This window comes from Nanorana parkeri, unplaced genomic scaffold (assembly GCF_000935625.1).
Source record: "Nanorana parkeri isolate BGI_ZX_2015 unplaced genomic scaffold, ASM93562v1 scaffold1876, whole genome shotgun sequence".
NCBI classification, from domain to species: domain Eukaryota; kingdom Metazoa; phylum Chordata; class Amphibia; order Anura; family Dicroglossidae; genus Nanorana; species Nanorana parkeri.
Genome location: NW_017308144.1, coordinates 164,173 through 185,190, shown reverse-complemented (window position 1 = coordinate 185,190; position 21,018 = coordinate 164,173). Strand labels below are relative to the sequence as shown.

The 21,018-nt window shown below is 43.0% G+C and overlaps 1 protein-coding gene across 1 annotated transcript in view; it reads left to right on the top strand.

The window, feature by feature from the left end:
• The window catches only part of GPHN (gephyrin), a 142,398-nt gene that overhangs the window by 86,665 nt on the left and 34,715 nt on the right, over positions 1 to 21,018 (top strand). The window contains exon 14 of the mRNA XM_018571950.1: positions 9,181 to 9,284. Within this exon, the coding sequence (XP_018427452.1) occupies positions 9,181 to 9,284 (104 nt within the window). The remainder of the gene's footprint in view (positions 1 to 9,180; positions 9,285 to 21,018) is intronic.

Sequence of the window (21,018 nt, the reverse complement as noted above, 5' to 3'; positions counted from 1 at the left end):
AAGTTGGATTTTCTATTTGTCATTCTAGGTGGTTCTAGTAAGGATGTCTGAGCGTCTAATGTGACTAACTCCCTATGGATTTGCTAGACCATGTTTCAGGCTTATACCATAAAGAATAGGGATCCCCCTTTTCCCTGATGACTCACTATAACAGATTGTCAACTGCTTTCTGGCATTCTTTCATCAGGCTTCAGTCTCCCAAGTTTGTAAGGCTGTTTTCTGTCTATACCTTTAACAAGTTCTATAGTTTCATTGCCCACTTTTTCCCTGGGCTGCAAAATGCAGCTTTGGATTTTGTCTTTACCCACCCATCTGCTTTGGGACTGCTTTTGGACATTTCACATGTATATTCGAAAAGGTTAAATTAGCAGAAATCGATTGGGCAAAATGTTTAATTTGAAGGTAAGAAAAAAGGTCTCTGGGGGGGAGATTAAATCTATCTCTAAGTACTTGATATGGGAGCAAAGTATAGTTGACTTTATCGAAGATGTCCCTGTCTTATGCTATTTAGTCTTCCCTTTCTGTATTATTTGTACAACAGTCCGGGTCTGGGAGGAGTCTCTTTGTGATGTGTTGTTTTGTTTCTGTCTATATTGTTCTTGTTTAAACTTTAATAAACATTTGGGAAAGATAAATAGATATATTTAAAGAAGATTTTATTTTGCTGTGGCACAAATAAAATTAAGACTGCAATGTCAATCTCAGCGACTCCACCAGAAACCAAATCCTGTAGTTGAGGATTTGGTTTCTCAACTATATATTAAAAGACAAAAGTTAGATGTAGAATATACAGATTCATATTGTGAATAATGATTGATCTACATGTAACTGAAGTACTAATTCCATGCTCCGCGCATCATTATATCATTATTCCGTGTGACTAACTCAAAGTGAGACGGTGGAGTAGTTCGTTTTCAATGGAGGGCTATAAGACAGCAGGCCGCCGTCAAAACGTGATGTACCAATTTTTGTCTAGGTCTATGGAGGTGGAAGAATGGAACTCCCAACAAATAGTGAATAGGCATCAAAGGTAGGTTGAAATGAGTTAAGTACTCTAGTGTGGACCTGACCATCCTCCAGAAGGGCCGAATCCCCTCACACATCCAGTATATGTGGAACAGGGAGCCCAGAAGCTTGCCACATCTCCAGCACATGGAGGAGATGGAAGGATAAACAGAATGCAAAAATTCTGGAGTGTGGTACCAATGGTAAAAAAATTTATATTGGTACTCCTTGTAGACTGAGCAAATTGAGGATGTAGAGGCAGAACGCCATATACCTTCCCACTGCTCCTGAGTAATTTTCTGCTCCAGAACTCGCTCCCACTTCAACATATAAGGATGTTTGACAAAAGCTTCTGGGTGAGGGCTGTTCAACAACTAGTAAATGGCTGAGATCAAGCCTCTGGAGGAGAGCCGACCACTACATAGGGTCTCAAAGGGAGTTCTTTTTGGAAAGGTTAAATTAGCAGATATCGATTGGGCAAAATGTTTATTTGAAGGTAAGAAAAAAGGGCTCTGCAGGGGAGATTAAATCTATCTCTAAGTACTTGATATGGGAGCAAAGTATAGTTGACTTTATCGGAGATGTCCCTGAGGTGAAAATATTCTCTTGCCAGGGATGGATCCATTCCATAGAAAGGCTCAGTTGGAGTCCGGGATTCAGCAGAAAAGGAGTCAGGGAGGATATGGTAGAGGTCAACTTACAGGTGAATTTAACTCTATTCCACAACTCCAAAGTACATGCCATAGAGGACAAAAGCAAAGAGCGTGGGAGATGTTTAGATTGAGACCATAGCAAGGCGCCGGGGTGTATAGGAGCGGTCCACAATGACTGGATTGCTGCCCATCTAGGTCCCGGAGCAAAAGAACATTGAAAGGGCAAAGCACTCAGCTAAGCAGCAATGTAATAGTTAGAAATCTGCGGAAGACCAAGTCCTCCTTCAGAAATGGAGGCAAAAAGAACATTTGTGGATATGCGGTGCCATCTATCACCCCAGAGAAATGCTAGGACTTCACGTTGCAAGGAAGTTAGGTCAGATACAGGGATCTTAATTGGTAAAGTAATAAAATTATATAACAATTTAGGTAGCAAAGTCATCTTAATAGCCAAGATTTTCCCCGTAAAGGAAAGTTTAAGTGGTCGCCACTTCTGTAGAAGAAGTCGCAAGGATGCAAAAAGGGGTTTATAGTTTATCGCTTATAGTTGTGGGTAGGTAGGAGTAAGTTTGATTCCTAAATATTTGAGGAAATCTGTTTTCCAATTATAGAGAAAGGAAGCCTTGAGTGCAGAAAGGGTAAAGGAATCAATGTGTAGAGTTTTTGAAGTATTCAGCTTGTAGCAAGGTAATTTTAATCGCATGGGTACAGTCAAACCAGGACAGATTGCAAGAGAACCACCTGTTCATTTCATTCGGAAGTTGTTTGAACAAAGGGGAATTTGATTTATATAGGTGAGTAAAAAATGGAGTAAGTTTGATCCCTAAGTACTGTAAGGATTCAGTAGACCAAGAAAACGGAAAATGTTGGGTTAGACAGGTCCACAAACCCGAAGGGATATTGACATTGAGGGCTGTAGATTTAGTGGTGTTGACTAGTCCTGAAATTTCAGCAAACCCATCCAGCAATCGCAAAATATTAGGGGTTGTAGCCCAACGAGAAGTCACAGAGTAAGAGATCATCTGCGAATAATGCACACTTATGTTCACAAGAACCACCCCACCTCTTTTATATCAATACTCTCACAGTGGCAAACAGTAGCTGAGACAAAGGACATCCCTGCCGAGTGCCTTTGTAAATATGAAATGGTTCCGACAAATAACATTGCATACGGATCTGTGCAGTGGGGCTAGAGTATAGAGTGTGCACCATTCACATAAAAAAAGGGCCAAAGCCCCAACGCTCCAGTGATGAGAACAGGTAAGGCCAGGAAACAGAATCAAATGCCTTTTGTAAGTCGACTGAAAGTAGCAGCCCAGATTGGGGGCAGCCTCCATCCCAACGGGATTGCAATAGGGTAACAATATCAATCACCCTCCTGAACTGGTCTTTTTCCTGTCTTCCCACACTAAAGCCCACTTTGTCCAGGTGAATGTAAGAAAAAGGAACGTATTTAACCTATTTGACAAGATTTTGGTTAGTAATTTAAGATCAATGTTAATTAACGATATGGGCCTATTATTAGAAACTTCTCCAGGGTCTCTATTGGGTTTAGGTAACACATATGCTCTATTCAGATCCAAGTCTAGAGGTGTTTCCGGATGCAAAGCATTGAGGAAAGTCTCCAGGTGAGGAGCCAGAACCTTAGATAACTTTTTGTAATATTTGGTGGGAGCCGAAGAGGATTTGGACTGTTTTATCGCTAATTTCCGCTAAGTTGATTGGTTTTTCCATAAGTTACTTATGAGCTTGGGATAAGGAGGGAAAAGAGATATAATTGAGAAAGGCCTCCAATTTAGTTGGTTAAAAAGGTGAGACATCCTGATAAAGATTGGAGAAAAAATTGCGGAATTTGTGTAGCAATTTTTTGGGATTTAAGAAATCTAATCCCCAGCTACACCGCATCCTAGGCATAGCAATGTCTCTAGGTTTTGAAAATAATTTGGAGGTGAGCAGGGTTCCAATTTTATCTCTGTGCACATAGAAGTGACTAAAGGTACAACCGAAGGTGATACAAAAAGATGGTCAATCCTGGCATAACTCAAATGCACTTGAGAGTAGTGAGTATAGTCCCTTGTGTTGGGGTTGAGTTCCCTCCAAATATCTATCAGAGAAAAAGAATGTAGAAATTTAGCCAGGCTGGTACCTGCTTTAGGTGGATGCCTGGTACTTTATTTCCCAGGGTAAGAGCGATCAACACATAGATCTAAAGCTATATTGGAATCACACGCACAGATGATCTTACTCTCAAAGTGAGGGAGAAGTTCCCACAGCATAGAGTGAAAAAAAGGTAAGTTGGGCACTATTCGGGGCGTAGTAAGAGATAAATGTAAGCAGGTGGTCCTCTATATAACCTTTCAATAATAAATAACAGCCTCCTGGGTCTTTAACTCCCAGCAGAGGGTGAAACAAGATAGTTTTGGCAAAACAATTGACCACACCTTTAGTTTTATCCTTGGAATTGGCCATACAAAATTGGGGATAGTGTTTATGAAGGAAGGTAGGGCGTTAGGAAGCACGGAAATGCGTTGCCTGTGGAAGTAAAATATCCACATGCTGACAATAATAATAGTAATGAAAGGCCTCCTTCCTGTTTACTGGAGAATTAAGACCCTGGACATTGTGTGTTGCAAACACCAGGTGGGGAGTTTATCGAAACTGGAGTGGATAGAATCTGGAGCAGTTGACCATGGCAACCAATCAGCTTCTCTCTTCAGTTTGTTCAGTTCAGATTTGAAAATGAAACAGAGAAGCTGACTGGTTGACATGCATAGCTGCTCCAGATTTTGCCTGCTCCATTTTCGATAAATTCCCCTCCAGTGGTTCATGTGTCATAGCCATTAAACTAAGAAATCCATAGCCCAGCTACAGGGCAGCGCAAGACACACTCACCCAACAAGTGATACCAGGATAAGAAGGCAATCAGAGTCATCAATAACCCCCCCCCGCCCCCTGAGGGCTAGATCAAACCTGGGCACATTGACCCTGTGCAACGGTCGAGACCCACCCGTAACTAAAGCAGTTATAACATATCACTGTAAAAATAGTGTAGCGACAGTTGTACTGAAGGCGACCTTTTCAAAAGAACCTGCAAATGAATTTCGAGGGAGTCGCCATTGTAAGTTCAATAAGGATGTCGGTAGGGGGATGTCGCATGTCAGCATGAGTCCCAGTATAAGTCTGCGTGCCAGCAGTCCTAGTGTGTCTCTGTGTGTGCCAGCAGTCCTAGTGTGTCTCTGTGTGTGCCAGCAGTCCTAGTGTGTCCCTGTGTGTGCCAGCAGTCCTAGTGTGTCCCTGTGTGTGCCAGCAGTCCTAGTGTGCATCTGTGTTTGTGCCAGCAGTCCTAGTGTGCATCTGTGTTTGTGCCAGCAGTCCTAGTGTGCATCTGTGTTTGTGCCAGCAGTCCTAGTGTGCATCTGTGTGTGTGCCAGAAGTCCTCGTGTGCATCTGTGTGTGTGCCAGTTTGTTCATAAAAGTGACACTAAACTCGGGAGTTAAATCCTAAAAATGCATTCAGGTACTTTAACCAATAAAAAAATGTATCTTATTGGTGTATCACTCGGCTGTAGATCCTGAAACGTCTCTGAATTAGTGATGATACTGTACTTCCTTCTGGAGGGGGGCTACTTTTGTTCCCCATGGTCCCTGTGTGTGTGTTGTAAAGTGAGTGTAACTCACTCATTACAGGTGATTCATTTTGCCATCCATACACAGGGAAAAGATTCTCCATTCATGGTTACTTGAACTGTGTTTCGGACTATTGCATATATATATTGTGTGTGTCTTGTCTGGTTGGCGTTGTGGTTTGGCCCAGCAGTCCTAGTGTGCATCTGTGTTTGTGCCAGCAGTCCTAGTGTGCATCTGTGTTTGTGCCAGCAGTCCTAGTGTGCATCTGTGTGTGTGCCAGAAGTCCTCGTGTGCATCTGTGTGTGTGCCAGTTTGTTCATAAAAGTGACACTAAACTCGGGAGTTAAATCCTAAAAATGCATTCAGGTACTTTAACCAATAAAAAAATGTATCTTATTGGTGTATCACTCGGCTGTAGATCCTGAAACGTCTCTGAATTAGTGATGATACTGTACTTCCTTCTGGAGGGGGGCTACTTTTGTTCCCCATGGTCCCTGTGTGTGTGTTGTAAAGTGAGTCAAGGGGACTTAATACCACTCTATCATTATCCTGTTATCTGATAGACTAACCTTATTATAAGCATCAATCTCTATATATATCTTCTATGTTTTTTCATGTTTGGAGTGTATGCACACTGATAGGAATAGCCCCATTTTTTATCTATTGACATTATATTAAAGCAATTGTGTACCTTTATACTACATAATATTTATTCTTATATATATATAGTTGGGATAGTCATAAAATTCCCTCGGTCCTTTTATCCTCCTTCCTTTTTCCTGTTTTTGACTCTATATGTGTTATATTTGTAATTTTATGGTGTGCAGCCTTGTCTTGTGCGTTTTTCATTTATCCTTTTTCTTCTTTTTTTTTTTTTATCCAGGAATACCGATTGCTGTGCCTGCATACTGGCTATATTGGTCGTCTTTCACTATCGTTTGAATGACAGTATCTATGCTTAGCCCCGGCGCATGCATCCTTTATTGCTGAGAGACCGACCTCCTTGTCTCCATAGCAATTCATGAAGCTTTTGCTCCTGACACAACACTCGCTGTGTACAATCCTGGCGCCTGCGCCGTGAGACACTCGAGAGCTGTTTCTCTCATCTTCCTGGTAATGTTGCTTTTCTTTGATCTGGGAGTGCCAATTGTTGTGCCTACATATTGGCTGTATTGGCCGTTTGCCGCTGTCCTTTGAAATAAAGCATTTATATTCAGTCCCGGTGCATGCGCACTCATCGACTGAGAGACTGATCTCCCTGTCTCCATAACAATCCAGGAAGCTTTCGTTTCTGACACACCATCTGTGACGTGCAGTCCTGGCGCTTGCGCCGTGAGACACTCGAGAATTGTGTCCTTTTGTTTCCTTAGCAACCTATGACGGATAGCTTCTGCGCCGGCGCTTTATAGTGATTAAAATCGGCATGTCTTTATGATCTTGCGGCTATCGTTTTATGAGTTTGTACCTAGGTTGCGATCATGTTGACCACTATGCAGCCACAGCATCGATCTGGATCCCCTGATTGCTGGTATGATTTTCTATTAATTTATTTAATTTGTAGTCTGTTTTTTACTCTTTTGACCTTTAAATATGGCTTATTTGCCGCCCCTATGACATCACTGAGGGTGTGTTTTTCAATCATTAATTAACTACATGGGGTATATATGTGGTGTTTGATTGTTACCATATTGTCACATCTTTCTGTCTTGAGGAAGGGACCCTGCGTGGCCCTGAAACGTTGGTTTATTTGGATGTCTGTGATGCTTTCTGTCCAATAAAAGGGACATATTTATCTTTACTACTGAGTGCTGTTGATTTCCTGACTTTCCTGTTTTAGCACGGCGCCAACCGTGGTATCTCATCACTGCGAGCACCACTTTTTGCATATCTGGCCGGGACTGCTGTGAGGAGTGCGGAGGGTCTCTCCATCTACTTACATGTGTTGTAAAGTGGTCACCGCTCAAAGCTTGCTCCTGTGATAGACTACAATCTCAATGCAAACTAGAATTCCGTTGCGGTAGTCAATTTTTTATTTTTTACTATTTCTATCCGATTAATCGGCTAACTAATCAATTCTGAAAATAATCGTTAGCTGCAGCCCTAAACTAAAAGATCAAACAATTATTTTAGACTTCCAAAATTGATGATTTGGAGAATCAATCTCGGAGATAGAATTTTCGAATTAGAGGGTTTCCTGAATCTGTTACTGACCTGATACTGGACACAGCAGTTAAATCGGTCAAAGAACTGCTCCCTGATACACTTGACCACAGGCTGGAGCTGGATCGAGTTTATCGGGCTCTGACTATGACCTGCTTTTGAAGACTCTTCAAGAGACATCATTATCAAGCCTCATTTTTTCCGTGTCAAGGAACCAGTTATGCAAAAGACTAGAGAGCAGCCTGCTATGCCCTTGTTAGGATACCCTATACATATTTTTGCGGACATCTTGCCTGCAACTATTCAAACGAAACCTTGAAACCTCTATTACAGGCTTTGTCCAGCAGGGGATTAAGTATAGATGAGCCTTTCCTTTCCGTTTACTGTTCACTTTAAAAAAAAATCTTATTCTATTACCAACCTCCCTGATGGTGAAGGCTTATTGCTCCAGCTGGGACTGATTTTTAGAGATTCTCCATCCCCTGCTTCTCAATGTTGGTGATTGATGATCACCCTTCTTCCCGCCACTTGTCACCTCTGCTGCGTCAGTCTGGTAAACAGAAGACTCCTTCTACCCATTCATCTGGATGAGAGGCCTATGAACAGCTGGATATCTCATTGATTCATGTGAGATTGTTTTATCCAGTTTCGATTCCAAGGCCTCTATGCTTGTGCCCAAATCCTTATGGTCAGATCTGATATGTGCAGTGATTTGTTTGGCCACTTTATTGAGGCCCTGATCCAGCATATCAGATATCTTAGTGAGGATATCAGGGCAATCCAGCAAGTCCGCATAGTCTAAACTGTGCACACCATCTTGGATATCAGGACTGGATAGTGAGAATGCGGGCTGGGACAGAAGCATGTCTTCCAGTGTTTTTTCAATGAAAGAGGATGTGAATGCTGGGGATCTATGTGCAGGGGCCCTCATATTCACTGAAGCTTGTAGAGGGGTCTTAGGAGGGTCCCTGTATCCTGCAAGGCTGCGGGCGGAGGTGTATGGTTGTGTGGCGGGGAAACTGCCACCATCTTGGAATTGCGTTTAGGAGGTTTAGATCCCGGTGTAGAGTTAGCGTGGGCTTGTTTACAAGCTCCACCAGCCATTACGAGTAAGTCCAGGTCTGTATGAGAGACTCTCCTCCGTTTGCAGGGTCGCCAGGGTCGCTATAGCTTCAGAGGTGGGTATATCGAAGCCGCCGAGGTACAGAGCTCGGGACTCAATCGGCCATCATGCCGGGCTGCTCGCATGTGCCTCGAGCATATCTATTTTTTTTAAACATTCAGTTAAGTACACTTTATGGCAGGGAGCTCCATGGAAAAGTAGGTGCTTACTTTTAGGTTCATATTTTCCCTTTTACATTAAATTCATTCTATGAATAAATACTTGAAAAATGTATTGCAAGTATATGACCGGCAGAAACATATATATTTTTTTAAATGCATTATATAAAAGCCAAATTGTTTTTATTGATTTACTTTTAGATAGAGCAGGTAAGGGTTGGATCCTTTGTCAAGTCAGCGAGATCTCCTTTCACTTCCTGTCTTTTTTACCACTGTCATTAGATTGGGAGGTAAAGGGGAAATCTTCCTGAAGATGACACTTAGCTAGAGTTTCAAAAAGAGTCAAGTTTTTTATAAACCAGCCTTTATATACTCTGTGGTCATATTTTACCCAAATGTATTCAGTTCTCTTTATTCACATTCTGACTCAATTTAGTATAAGAATAAAGAAAAGTCAGATTTTGTTTTTAAGAAATCACATTTTGTCTTACAGCCTGCCAACCACCTTTGCAACCTTGGATATTGATGGCGTTAGGAAAATTATATTTGCACTCCCAGGTAAGAAGCAAATATATATTACATTTTCTGTAGACAAAGTTTCCTGTTTGGAAACACCTTGTTTGCTAGAGTCTTGGCTTTTATTTGTCTAAAGAGCACCTACACAACTGTTTATTTGATGTGAAACAATTAAATAATAGTTGGCAACTGGGCCATGTGAGGGTTCTTTTGATGATGATATGAGCTCTTCTGATAGATTGCTTATTATCATGCACAGAGATTTTTGAATGTTTTATGTAGAAGAGGAAACAGTAACATCAATGCACATGTGCTGCTATCTTCCTTTGTTTGAGTTGTAGGATATCACAATGGGTCATGGAGGCAGAGACAGGGGCACATTGCCCATTTATGATAAAATTACACTATATGTGCAAAATATCAATTTGCCTGTGCTCCCTCTCTTTCACCCATCCCAGCCGGTGCTAATATTAGCAGTGTCGGCGAACCAGGGGATTGGTAATGTCACTCTCTGGGTTATGTGACCGTACCTGGATCACTAGATTGGCTACTAGGCCAAAGCACTGTCACGGGGGAGTAGGTCACATGCTCACCTAGGAGCACTGGGTAGAATCACTGGCTTTAATGGAGGAAGGAACATGGAGGATGCAGTCAAAGTAAGTATGAGGGGTCGGGGGGCCCTTTGCAGGGACTTTGTCCTGCATAAGCAAGGTGACAGTGTCTCTTTAAGGCTTGTTATACACAACCTGGCCACCAATAACAGCGTCACTTGCAGCAATCAACCTTGTAAAGGTGTAGTAAAGAGCACTTCTTCACTATCATTGTTATCACACAAATACCACTACAGATGTACAGTAAGGTCACATGGACAGTCTGTTCAGATCTGCCTGTCAGTTTTCATGCAGATCTGATTGGAATCCCAGTGTAACTCTATGGGTAGCCACATGTTAACGGATGTTACATCCAGATGTTACATCCAATTACCCCTGACCCTGTCTAGGTCCAGAAAAAAAAAATGTTGAATGGCGTTTCATTTTGGCAGACCTGATTGTGACAGATCAAGGGTAATAAGATGTAAATGATCTGCTTACATCCAACTGCCCATAGACCTAATTGGCCCGGTTAGTTAAGTTTTTTTCTTCTATATCAAGATGGGGGAAAAAACGAAAGGGGCACTGATGTCACAAAAGTGTGACATCATTGACATCCGTTCTGTAGTAATCTGATCAACAGGGGATCTGTGCACGGATCCCCTGCTGATCGGAATGGGTGCAATCTGTGTGAAAGGGGCCTAAATGCCAGAAAAGTACTTCAAAGATAAGCTGTTGTCCTTTTGCCCTTTATTCTCAGTGAGACATCTGTCTCTCTATAGCCAGCCTAAGGGCTTGTTCACACCATTTTCTGGTGCAGATCTGCAGACGCAGTGCTATGCGTGCAGTGCGTTTTTACTGCGTTCCGGACGCGTTCCAGTTCCTTTTTTTGTGGAGTGGGGCTGTCAGCTGTTAACTGCAGTGCGGTGCGTTTTCAGTGCGTTTTTGACGCGTTGCGGACCAGAGAAAATGTGACATGCAGTATTTTTTCTGTCCGGATTGGACTGTGCTGGTAAGAACTGTCGCCGGGACTCTGTTCAGATTTGTAGAGCTGGCGGCCGGCTTTACAGTAAAAGCGATTCTGGCGGCTCACCTGCCGCCAGATCGCTTCTATGATCCAGTAAACAACCCCCCCCCCCCTGACCGACACCCCGCCGCGTTTCTCAGGCTCTGCTGCCCCTCCTATGGGCCCGAGATCGGCATCTCAGGTGTCAGTGAAAGCTGGGGAGGAGAGCGGTGAACGTCTCCGTTTTATGGCCCCCGGGAGCGACACGTAGTATTGCATCACGTCTGGTCCCTGAGCTGTCATTGCTGGGCTCCGGAAGCCCAGCAATAAGCTATTGAAGTATGATCTGTACTTCACTAGTTTATTTAGAGTGTAAAGGCGATACTAGGGGTCTTTTGGACCCCCAGTATAACCATAAAGAGGACCTGTCACCACCAATATGCAATCACATGGAGGGCTTGTATGTGATAGCAATTAAAGTAAAGTTAAAAAAAGTTTTAAAAATAATATTAAATAAATAAAATGTAAAAATGATTGTAAAACATTTTACAAAGGCTCCCACGATCACGCGCGTCTTAACGTAAGCACGCGCCATGTACGCCTACGTATGAAAACGACGATTGTGCTACACATGTTGGGTATCGCTGCACACGCCAGAGTGAGAGCAATAATTCTAGGGCCAATATGTACATGTATCTCTAAAATGATGATCTGTATGGGCTTTTAAAGCGTCGTCTATAAATGTCTGTGAAGGTTCTCATTCATCCAGGTCATGGTATATCTGCAAAAAATAAGTCAAGGCAACTGGACTTGCTGTATTTTTCCTGAAGATGTTTCACTGGTCATCCCACCAGCTTTCTCAATTCAGGATGACTTGTACAAAAATTCTGTGGGAATAAATATGGTGACTGTTGCTCCAGTCGTCTATAGACTTTTTGGGGTACTGAATTCTATCACAGTTTCACGGACACACACAATTTTTAACCTGGGCATGTTTGGGTATCTACTTACTCATTTTAACCTCATCTTTTATATTTTACAAAAAAGGGTTTTATATAGTGTTTTGGGGCACTAAATTTAACTTAAGTGCATTTTTGACAAAATGTTTGGGTTTGATAATAAGTTGCGCTACAGTCGTGCAACATAAAAATAAAATAATAAAAAACTGCCACAATTTTATTCTATAGGGTCTTGGCTTTCAGAAAATATATAATATTTGGGGGTTTTAAGTCATTTTCAGGCCTAAAATGTAAATTATAACATGTAAACAAAACATGAAAAAAAGGCCTTGTCCTTAAGGGGTTAAGGGTTGTGCACACCTGTGCAATCTTTGGGTGCTGGTCACTCCTGGCCCCAGGACTGCAGCTTTCTTCCCTTCTGACTCACTTTGAAATCTCCCGATGCCAGGATCCCAAGCAGAAGCCAGAAAATCTGGAAAGAACTGAAAAGCCAGCTCTTCCCTGAAAAAAAAAAACCTTGTTACCTGACACCATTCAGTCCTGGGTGATCATAACACCAAATTTCACAATGGGATTGCCACAAAATACCACAATGTACAAAAAGACAATAAAGTGTATGACTAAAGAGATTTACCTTTACTTTTTTGTCCTGTTGTTACTTTTTTTGGTGAGGAGAACTCTGCAACAAAGACACAGACAGAAATAAAAATGCTTTTGTATAGTAGAATAAGAAAATTCTACCACCTCTGTCAGATTTTAATTTCTCTCTATGTCCTTATTGCAAATTTCCTCCCACTTCCTCTCTGGCAAAACAGTTCTAACCAAGTCAGGAAGTGAAAGTACATTTCTCTAACGCCAGAGCCCCAGATAACAGTAAAAACCTTACAAGAGTTTTATTCCTTTATCGAAAACTATAAAACAAGTTTGTTACTTGACATGCACTTTAAAAACCATTGACAAATAGAAAGATCAAGTTCTAATTTTTTTTATATCTAGAGTTTATACTTGTTATACGTCAAAAGGGAGATGGTGAAAGGGATTTAGGTGAACATACTGTATGTTTTACCACATTCTAATATAATCAGGTTTATACAGTTAAATAGAAAATGTGGGCAGTCATAAGGTTATGTTAGAAAAGGGGTTGTGCTTAGGTGAAGACATAACCTAGTAGTGGTTTGAAGGAGGGCTGGGTATGGGGGGGGAGTAATGGATAAGGGAAGGCGGGGTAGGACAGATGAGAAGAGGAGGAAGTAGTAGAAAAGGAAAAAGTGTGATAAGAAAAAGGGAATAAAAACAAAAGGGAAAAAAGTGGGGGGAAGGTGGATCAGATCTGAATTTCTATGAGCCATTCAAAGTGTTAGGAGAGGGAATCAATGTTCGTTGGCAGATAGTCTGTGAATCGGGAAGCCCATGTTTTTTTTACATTTCAGGATTTTGTTATTTAATATAGCAAATAATTTATCATAGTTCATACAGGGTTTATTTTGAATTTCAGGGATTTGAAAGAAATTGTAAGTGATGTTCAAGCCTTTGCAATAACTTGTTTGGTTGCAGTAAAAATATGTATAACCGATCAGTATTAGTTGTATAGCTTTGTGGTTTCTTGTTTAGAAGGACCTTAAAGGACATTTTTTTCCGATTAGACAGCCCAGTATGGTAAAATGCATTTAGTTTGTATGGGTCTAAAATATTTTACTATTAGGGCAGTGCCATCATATGTGTTTAAATGTTCCTGCTATATTGCAGCCTTACAAACAATTGAGGGAAAGGCTAAGTAATGAACTAGAGATCTGGACTGGAGCATGGTACCAATCCATAAGTTATATATATGTCTCTACTGCAGAGGCACCCTGGGACGAAGCCTAGGTAATTGTTTCTGATAAGACAAGATATGCCTGAACTGAGACGTATTGTCTGAATTTTTGCTAGAATCTTGTTATTGATGTTAGGTATGGAAAGTGGGCTGGAATTTGACGAATTGATCATTGGAGGGTTTGGATATCAGTGAAAGGCAGCAGTTAAAGGTTATTTTACAAAAGCTGCACCTTTTGTCATTTTAACCAGTTGACATCCGCGCTGTTAAACCCCCTTCCCATCCAGGCCATTTTTCAGTATTCAGCACTGCGGTACTTTGACTGACATTTATTCCGTCATGCAACGCTGTACTGAAATGAATTTTATATCATTTTTTGGGGACAGATAGAGCTTTCTTTTGGTGGTATTTATTCACCACTGGGTTTTTTATTTTGTACTATATTAAGGAAAAATTACCGAAATTTAAAAATAAAACTGTTTCCTCTATATTAAATGATAAAACATTTATTATTACCCAATTTTTTGGTAAAATATAAAAGACGGGGTCACGTCGGGTAAAAAGACACCAAACATGTCAAGCCTTAAAAGTGCATGCGCGCGCAAAACCTCAAAAAACGATAATACCCAAAATTGGCCACAGGCGACACTTTAAAAGCTTTTACCGCTCATCAGTTTAGTGTTATCAGTGATTGATGACCGTAAAATTATTGCTCTCACTGCGACGTTCGCGGCGATATGTAACAATTGTAGCGCAATTGTCGTTTTTGCGCGCTGGGGCACCGGACGTGTATTTACGTTTATATCTGAGTAAATGTGGGGGTGGGGGAGTTAAACATTTTGGGGGGGTTTTTGTTACTTTTTTTATATGTGACTTTTATTTTATTTTACTTTTTTATATGTGACTTTTATTTTTTTTATTTTTATATATATTTTTTGCACTTATTGTTATTGCTATTATATAGGGGGGTAACAATCCCTCTATATAATAGCAAAGGCACACTGACAGGTCCTCTTTATGGAGACATTAGGGGTCTCTAGGACCCCTAATGTCACCTGTGGACCCCAAAAGAAGCTGATGAAGTAGAGATCTGCTTCATCAGCTTCTTTTCTCTGGCTATAGCAGCCAGATGACTGACAGGTGAATGCGGAAGTGATGTAATACACATCACTTCTGCATTCACAGCCCGGAGGGAGGTCAGCAAGGAGCTGATCTCTCTTCCTCCTGACGCCCTCCCGACCCGATCCCGGGCCGCTGATGGGGCAGCGGATCCCGGGATTGAAGCTGAGGGGTCAGGGGGGGAGGGCAAAAAAACTTCGCCGGGGGGCGGCCGAAAAAACGAGCACATATAGACGATCGGCAGGCTATAGAGCCGCCGATCGTCTATATGTGAAACACACGGGTGTTTGCATTGGTCGGGTCTTTTCTGCCCGTGCACGCCCGCAAGGGGGCGCGCGCGAGCAGAAAAACAATGTCGTCTGGAGACGGTAACCCGCCAATGCTGCAGTGCTGTCCGTCCGTTTTTTTACAACGGGCGGACGGCAACTGGTTAATTGTATTATCCCTGGCTTCGTAACCAGGAACAAATCTCACATTTTCTACATATAGGGACTCAACCTGTTTGGCAAGACTTAGAGTAAATTTAAAACAATATTTAAAAGTGATATTGGTTGAGAGCCTTTCTCTGGTTAAGGAAGGATGGAAATGTTGGCCTTCCTAGCTAAACCCAAAAACAAAAATTTTATATTTTGCGGCTTACCAGTCCTTAGATGTGGGGGCTGCATTAGGTTTTTTTTCCATTCCTGTTAAGTGGTAATGCTGTTAGTAATATACCATATTTTGCGGTCCATAAGGCGCACCTGACCATAGGACGCAAGGAGGGTAGGGTTTTGTGACAGCTGCAGTTAGTGACAGCTGAGACAGGTGGCGCTGTGATTACAGCGCCACGGTCTCAGTGATCACACAGAGCAGACAAAGAACAGACGTTCTTCGTCTGCTCTACTGGCTCTATGGTGAGCTCCTATGCCGTGGTCACGGGTCCCCCAGAGGAGCGGGGGATCCGAAAACCACGGCGGGGGGGCCCCGGACATGATCGCCGCCGCCGCTCAATTTGATACAAGTGATCTGATTAGATCACTTGTATTAAACGAGCAGCTGCTCCCACTGTACATTTAGCTCTGCTTGTCCTGAGCAGGGCTGAATGTACAAAAAAACTACGCGCCCGAAACTGCATGCCCCGGGCGTCGGGCGATAGGGATTCGCTCCATAAGAGGCAAAAACATTTTTGCCCCCCTTTTGGAGGGAAAAAAATGTGTCTTATGGAGCGAAAAATACGGTACTTTATGTCTGTCACATACCTTAATTGAAGCCTAAGTAACAAGGGCACACTCTCTTGCTCCTCCAGTCCAAGTACCCCTTTTTTTTGTTTTTAACCATTGTGCTGTTAAATATGTTGTCAATAGGAGAGGAAATGGTGGAAATCTCCAAAGAGGACACAGATAGTGATAAACTTCAAATTAAAATATTTAACAGGTGCTCATTTAAAATTCAAAATGTACCAAGGTTTTCCAAGCCAGATCAGTGCCTCTGGTAAGGTGGTTACAAAAGCACAACAGGTCTTCCTTACTAGGATACCTGGGAGAAGCTTAGAGTGTAAACACATATTGAATGGACGCTAGACCAAACGGGTAAAAGAGTCTTTATTATTTGATCACAAAGAAAAAAGTAGCCGAGGGCAACAACACTCCCCCTTCATCAGGGCTTGAAACAGTAATGTGAGGACTTAGAACACTCAAAGGAATCACTTGGTTTGGTATGAATTTTTCTTTTGGACTATAATTACATGCTAAGCTAAGTAAGAATTACATGCAGTGATCAGCACCAGTTGGATCTTAGTGATAAAACATTTAGACAGATAGTGATAAGTAATTTAAAAAAAACAGTCTATTTAAGATATTTTTGCTGGATTTTATTTTTTGCTGGATTGACACATTTATGCTTTTTCTTTTTTTTTTTATGAATTTTCCATTGAAATCAATGGAATTGCATCTCAGCACATGTATTATGACGTGCATTGACATTTAATACAAAGTGAATTGCAACATAAATAAAAAATGCATGTTAACACATGTCAATGCACATTGACGTGTTTTGATGTGTTTCCATTGATTTTAATGTAAGATGCATTATGGGGGGGAAAAGCATAGTTGTAAATCCAGCCTTACACTTCACACAAGTGCAATGTGCACAGATGTTAAGTTACGTTATGTTACGTTATGTTAAGGCAGCTCATTCATTTGAAAGGGCTGTCTAACATACCAAAACACACTCAAAAAGGTCCATGCACAATTTCTGGCAGTGCATCGCAACACACCTTAGGGAGTTGCACTGCATTACTATGTGTGTCCACCAACAAGGTGCTTTGGGATGCCATTCAGAATGAACGGCACTGTGTTGCACCAATGCTTTTAATGTGAGTTGCAGTGAAACACGTGTTAGTGAAATGTTATTGTGTTAATAGGCCCTAACAGTACAAAATTGCATTAGGGGTGATAATGAAAGGACACCTTTTTGTGACAACTGTAATGTTTATTCATGTACCTGTGTTGAAGTAATTGAACAATTATTTATATGGCCAGCATCAGGGGCTGACTGGCAACATTTAGCCCAGGGGGCAAGTACAACCCAGAGGCCCATGGTGCGGCAACTTGGCCCCCATCCCGCTCTGCCTCTTCCCCGCCTTCTCCCCGCCCCTGTCTGCCACTTTTGCCATCCTTGTAACAGTAGTGTGAATGTATTTATCGGTTTAGGAAATGTAAAGCACACTGGTAGTGGAGGGATGCCTCGTCAGGGCTGTGCGCGTGCATGACTTCGGCGACCCTGGTAGTTCTGCCACTAACTCAGAAATACATTGTACGGCATTGGCTATAGAGAACTACAATTCCAAGCAATACATTACACAGCGCAATGCAGAATAATATGAAGCTACATACTCTGTTGCTCTGGGTTCTCCGCCTGATGTCTAAACTCTCTCACCCAGGGGTCCAGAGAGTTTCACGGGTGCGTGTGTGTGCAGCAGAGGTGGTTCCCTAATTAGGCTCTCAGGTGGCCAATGCGGGCTCTCTGCTCCAAAACAAAAGGCTCCAGTGATGGACTACTAGTTTGTATTGAGATTGTAGTCCATCACAGGAGCAAGCTTGGAGCGGTGGAAATAAGAAAAAAAAAGTGTGGTATGCAATATAGTGAAATGGAAAGTGTAAAATTATACAGCAATCAATGCAGAATGGCACCGGCTATAGAGGACTACAAATCCCAGCAATACAATATACAGCACAATGTGGAATTCCACCAGCTATAATGTACTATTGCTGGGATTTGTAGTCCTCTATAGCTGGTGGTATTCTGCATTTTGCTGTATTGAGACTACAAATCCCAGCAATAATACATTATACAGCACAATGCAGAATACCACCAGCTATAGAGGACTACAAGTCCCAGCAAAAGTATGTATAGCTGATGGAATTCCGCATTGCGCTGTATAATGTATTATTGCTGGGGTTTGTAGTCCCTCCTCCTTAAGGAGCAGCGGCCGCACCATTCACAGAGCCGCGTCGGATGCGGAGGGCGGGTGCAGGTGGCAGCGGCCGGGGGTCAAGGGGCCGTTCTCGGTGGCATCAGAGAGGCCCGGGGGGCAATTGCCACCCTGCCCCCTGGCCCAGTCCGCCCCTGGCCAGCATACATATTATCATTCACTCTAAATGCTGCATTATCTTCTTTTCTTTCATGGGACAGTACACTGCCCAACAAAATTTTGTAGAATGTTTAAAACTCAGTCGATTAGTTACATATTACAGATGGATCTTAACAAAATATGCAAGCTCGCTCATGCTCTGGGACTCACCTCTGACATTGGGGAAGTTGTTCTTTTTCTTTTGTTTTTGAAGATCCTGATGATGGATACCAGCCTGTTGGGCTGGGTGGGGGGGGGGATCCTGAGCACTCTTTCATTGCAGGGGGCCGTTGATGGAATCTCACCTGCCAAACAACATCTTGGAACATATGGCTGCCCCTAGCGATGCACCGATACTGGTATCTGTATCATTGCCGATAGCAAATATTTGGGTGAGTATTCGTACTCTCCCAAATGCTCCGATACCTTCCCCGATACCGGAACTTCCGGTCAGAGGAAAATGTCCTCTGACCAGCAGTTCCCTAAGGGAACATGAAGCTTGCTACCTGGGTAATCAGGAAGCCAGGTGGCAAGTAATGACCCACCTCCCGGCTTCTTGATTGGCCGGGAAGCCGGCACCATGCAGATTGGCTGGGAAGCCAGCTTCATGCCCAATCAGGATCGAGCCAGCCAAACAGCCGGCTCAATGCTGATTAGCTGGAAATCCGGCTTCACAGCCAATCAGCAAGGAGCCGGCTTCCCGGTCAATCAGGAGGCCAGGAGGAGGGTCATTACTCGCCACCCGGTTTCCTGATTGGCCGGGAAGCCAGCTCAATGATGATTGGTTTGGAAGCCGGTTTTCCAGCCAATCACAATCGAGCCATCCAAACAACATGGAGCCAGCTTCCCGAGCAATCAGGAAGCTGGGCAACATGTAATTACATGCCGCCTGGCTTCCTGATTGCCCGGGAAACCTGCTTCACGCCAGCAGAAGCATCAGTATCGGTACTCTGTATCGGCGAGTACTGAAAGCAAAATATCGGTACTCGTACTCAATACTGAAAAACCGGTATCGGTGCATCCCTGGCTGCCCTTTCAGCATTCAACCTGTCATCTGATCCGGAATTAGTTGAATAACACCACGGCGGTGGCATACATCAGGGGGGAACAAGGAATATTGCTTGCAGGAAAAGAGGTAGAGTGAGTCCTGTCTTGGGCAGAATCTAATTTTTCAAGTCTGTCAACCGTATGCATCTCACCAATGAACCAGGTTATGATAAGATTAGAAGTACTCACACTCATCTTAGAGAGACTTCTAGTAACTGTAACTATGCAGTACCAATAAACATTACATTTTCAACCAGGTTCTCAAAAAAGATTTACAAAAACATTTATTTGTTACATATTAAAAACACCAACTAAAAGCCTAGACAACAGATCATTTCCCATTCCATAATACGTCTCCTTAAGTGCAAAAAGTGCTTTTTCAGTCTAGCAGATCTTTTCGTTTTAATAAATGTCCCAGTAATCACCTTGCAGTTCAGATTTAATTGATCCTCATTTCACTGAACTTGCAGGAAAAAACATTATCACTTATAGTTTACTGATTTTAGTGCAGCTTCTTAACTGTACCCAAAGGGTGTTAAAGAACATAGGAGTGGGGGTGTTTTTTGCGTGAAAGATGGCCGCTCCTGCCTCAAAAGGGACCCCGTTACACAAACAGATCCCAGAGATCTTACGGACCCAACACCACGAGGACCCTAAAACACAGATCCCCAACATGGCGTTGATGTCCTCCCACGGGCCTCGGACCTGCTCCCTGACTATGAAGACGGCTCTATCCGCTCTTACATACAACACCTCCCGACCAGATCCGATCTTACCTCTGTAGCCACATACATCAAGGACACACTCAGGGGCTGACTGGCAACTTTTGGCCCAGGGGGCAAGTAACACCCAGAGGCCCACTGAGCCCCCCTCCTGCTTTCCCTCTTCCCCTGCGTGGTCCCCACCCCCCTTGCCACTTTCGTCAGCCATGTAAATTACAACACGGGAAAACAAAATAAACTAGGGATGCTCCTATATATATCGGCCGCCGAAATATATCAGCCGAAAATTGTACTTTTGGCATAATGCCGAATGTGCCATTTTCTGGCTGATACAGCGCTGCATCTGTGTATTCTCTCCTCCCTGCTGGGCGCTGCTCTGTGTCGCAGCGGGGAGGAGAGAAACTGTGACAGCCGGCCGAGCGCTGCTCTCTTCTCCGCACCGCCTGCTCAGCCTCCTGTGACAGCGTGTCAGGAAGCAGAGTGAGGCACAAACATGCAGTGATCAGTGATCGCTGAGTGTTTGTAAATAATTGAGGACATATCATGTTTACTGCGTCCCCAATTATGAATAAATAGAAAGTGATCTACATCATCTCCTGTTTATTCATGATTGTGGATATAGTAAAGACACTCTCAGGTGGTGCAGTGGTCGGGGTGTGATGCAGAGCGCAGTGGTTAGGGTGTGACGCAGAGCGGAGAGGTCAGGGTGTGACGCAGAGCGCAGGGTGACGCAGAGTGCAGGGTGTGACGCAGAGCGTAGAGGTCAGGGTGTGATGCAGAGGTCAGGGTGTGACGCAGAGGTCAGGGTGTAACATAGAGCGCAGAGGTCAGGGTGTGATGCAGAGCGCAGAGGTCAGGGTGTGACGCAGAGCACAAAGGTCATGGTGTGACACAGAGCGCAGAGGTCAGG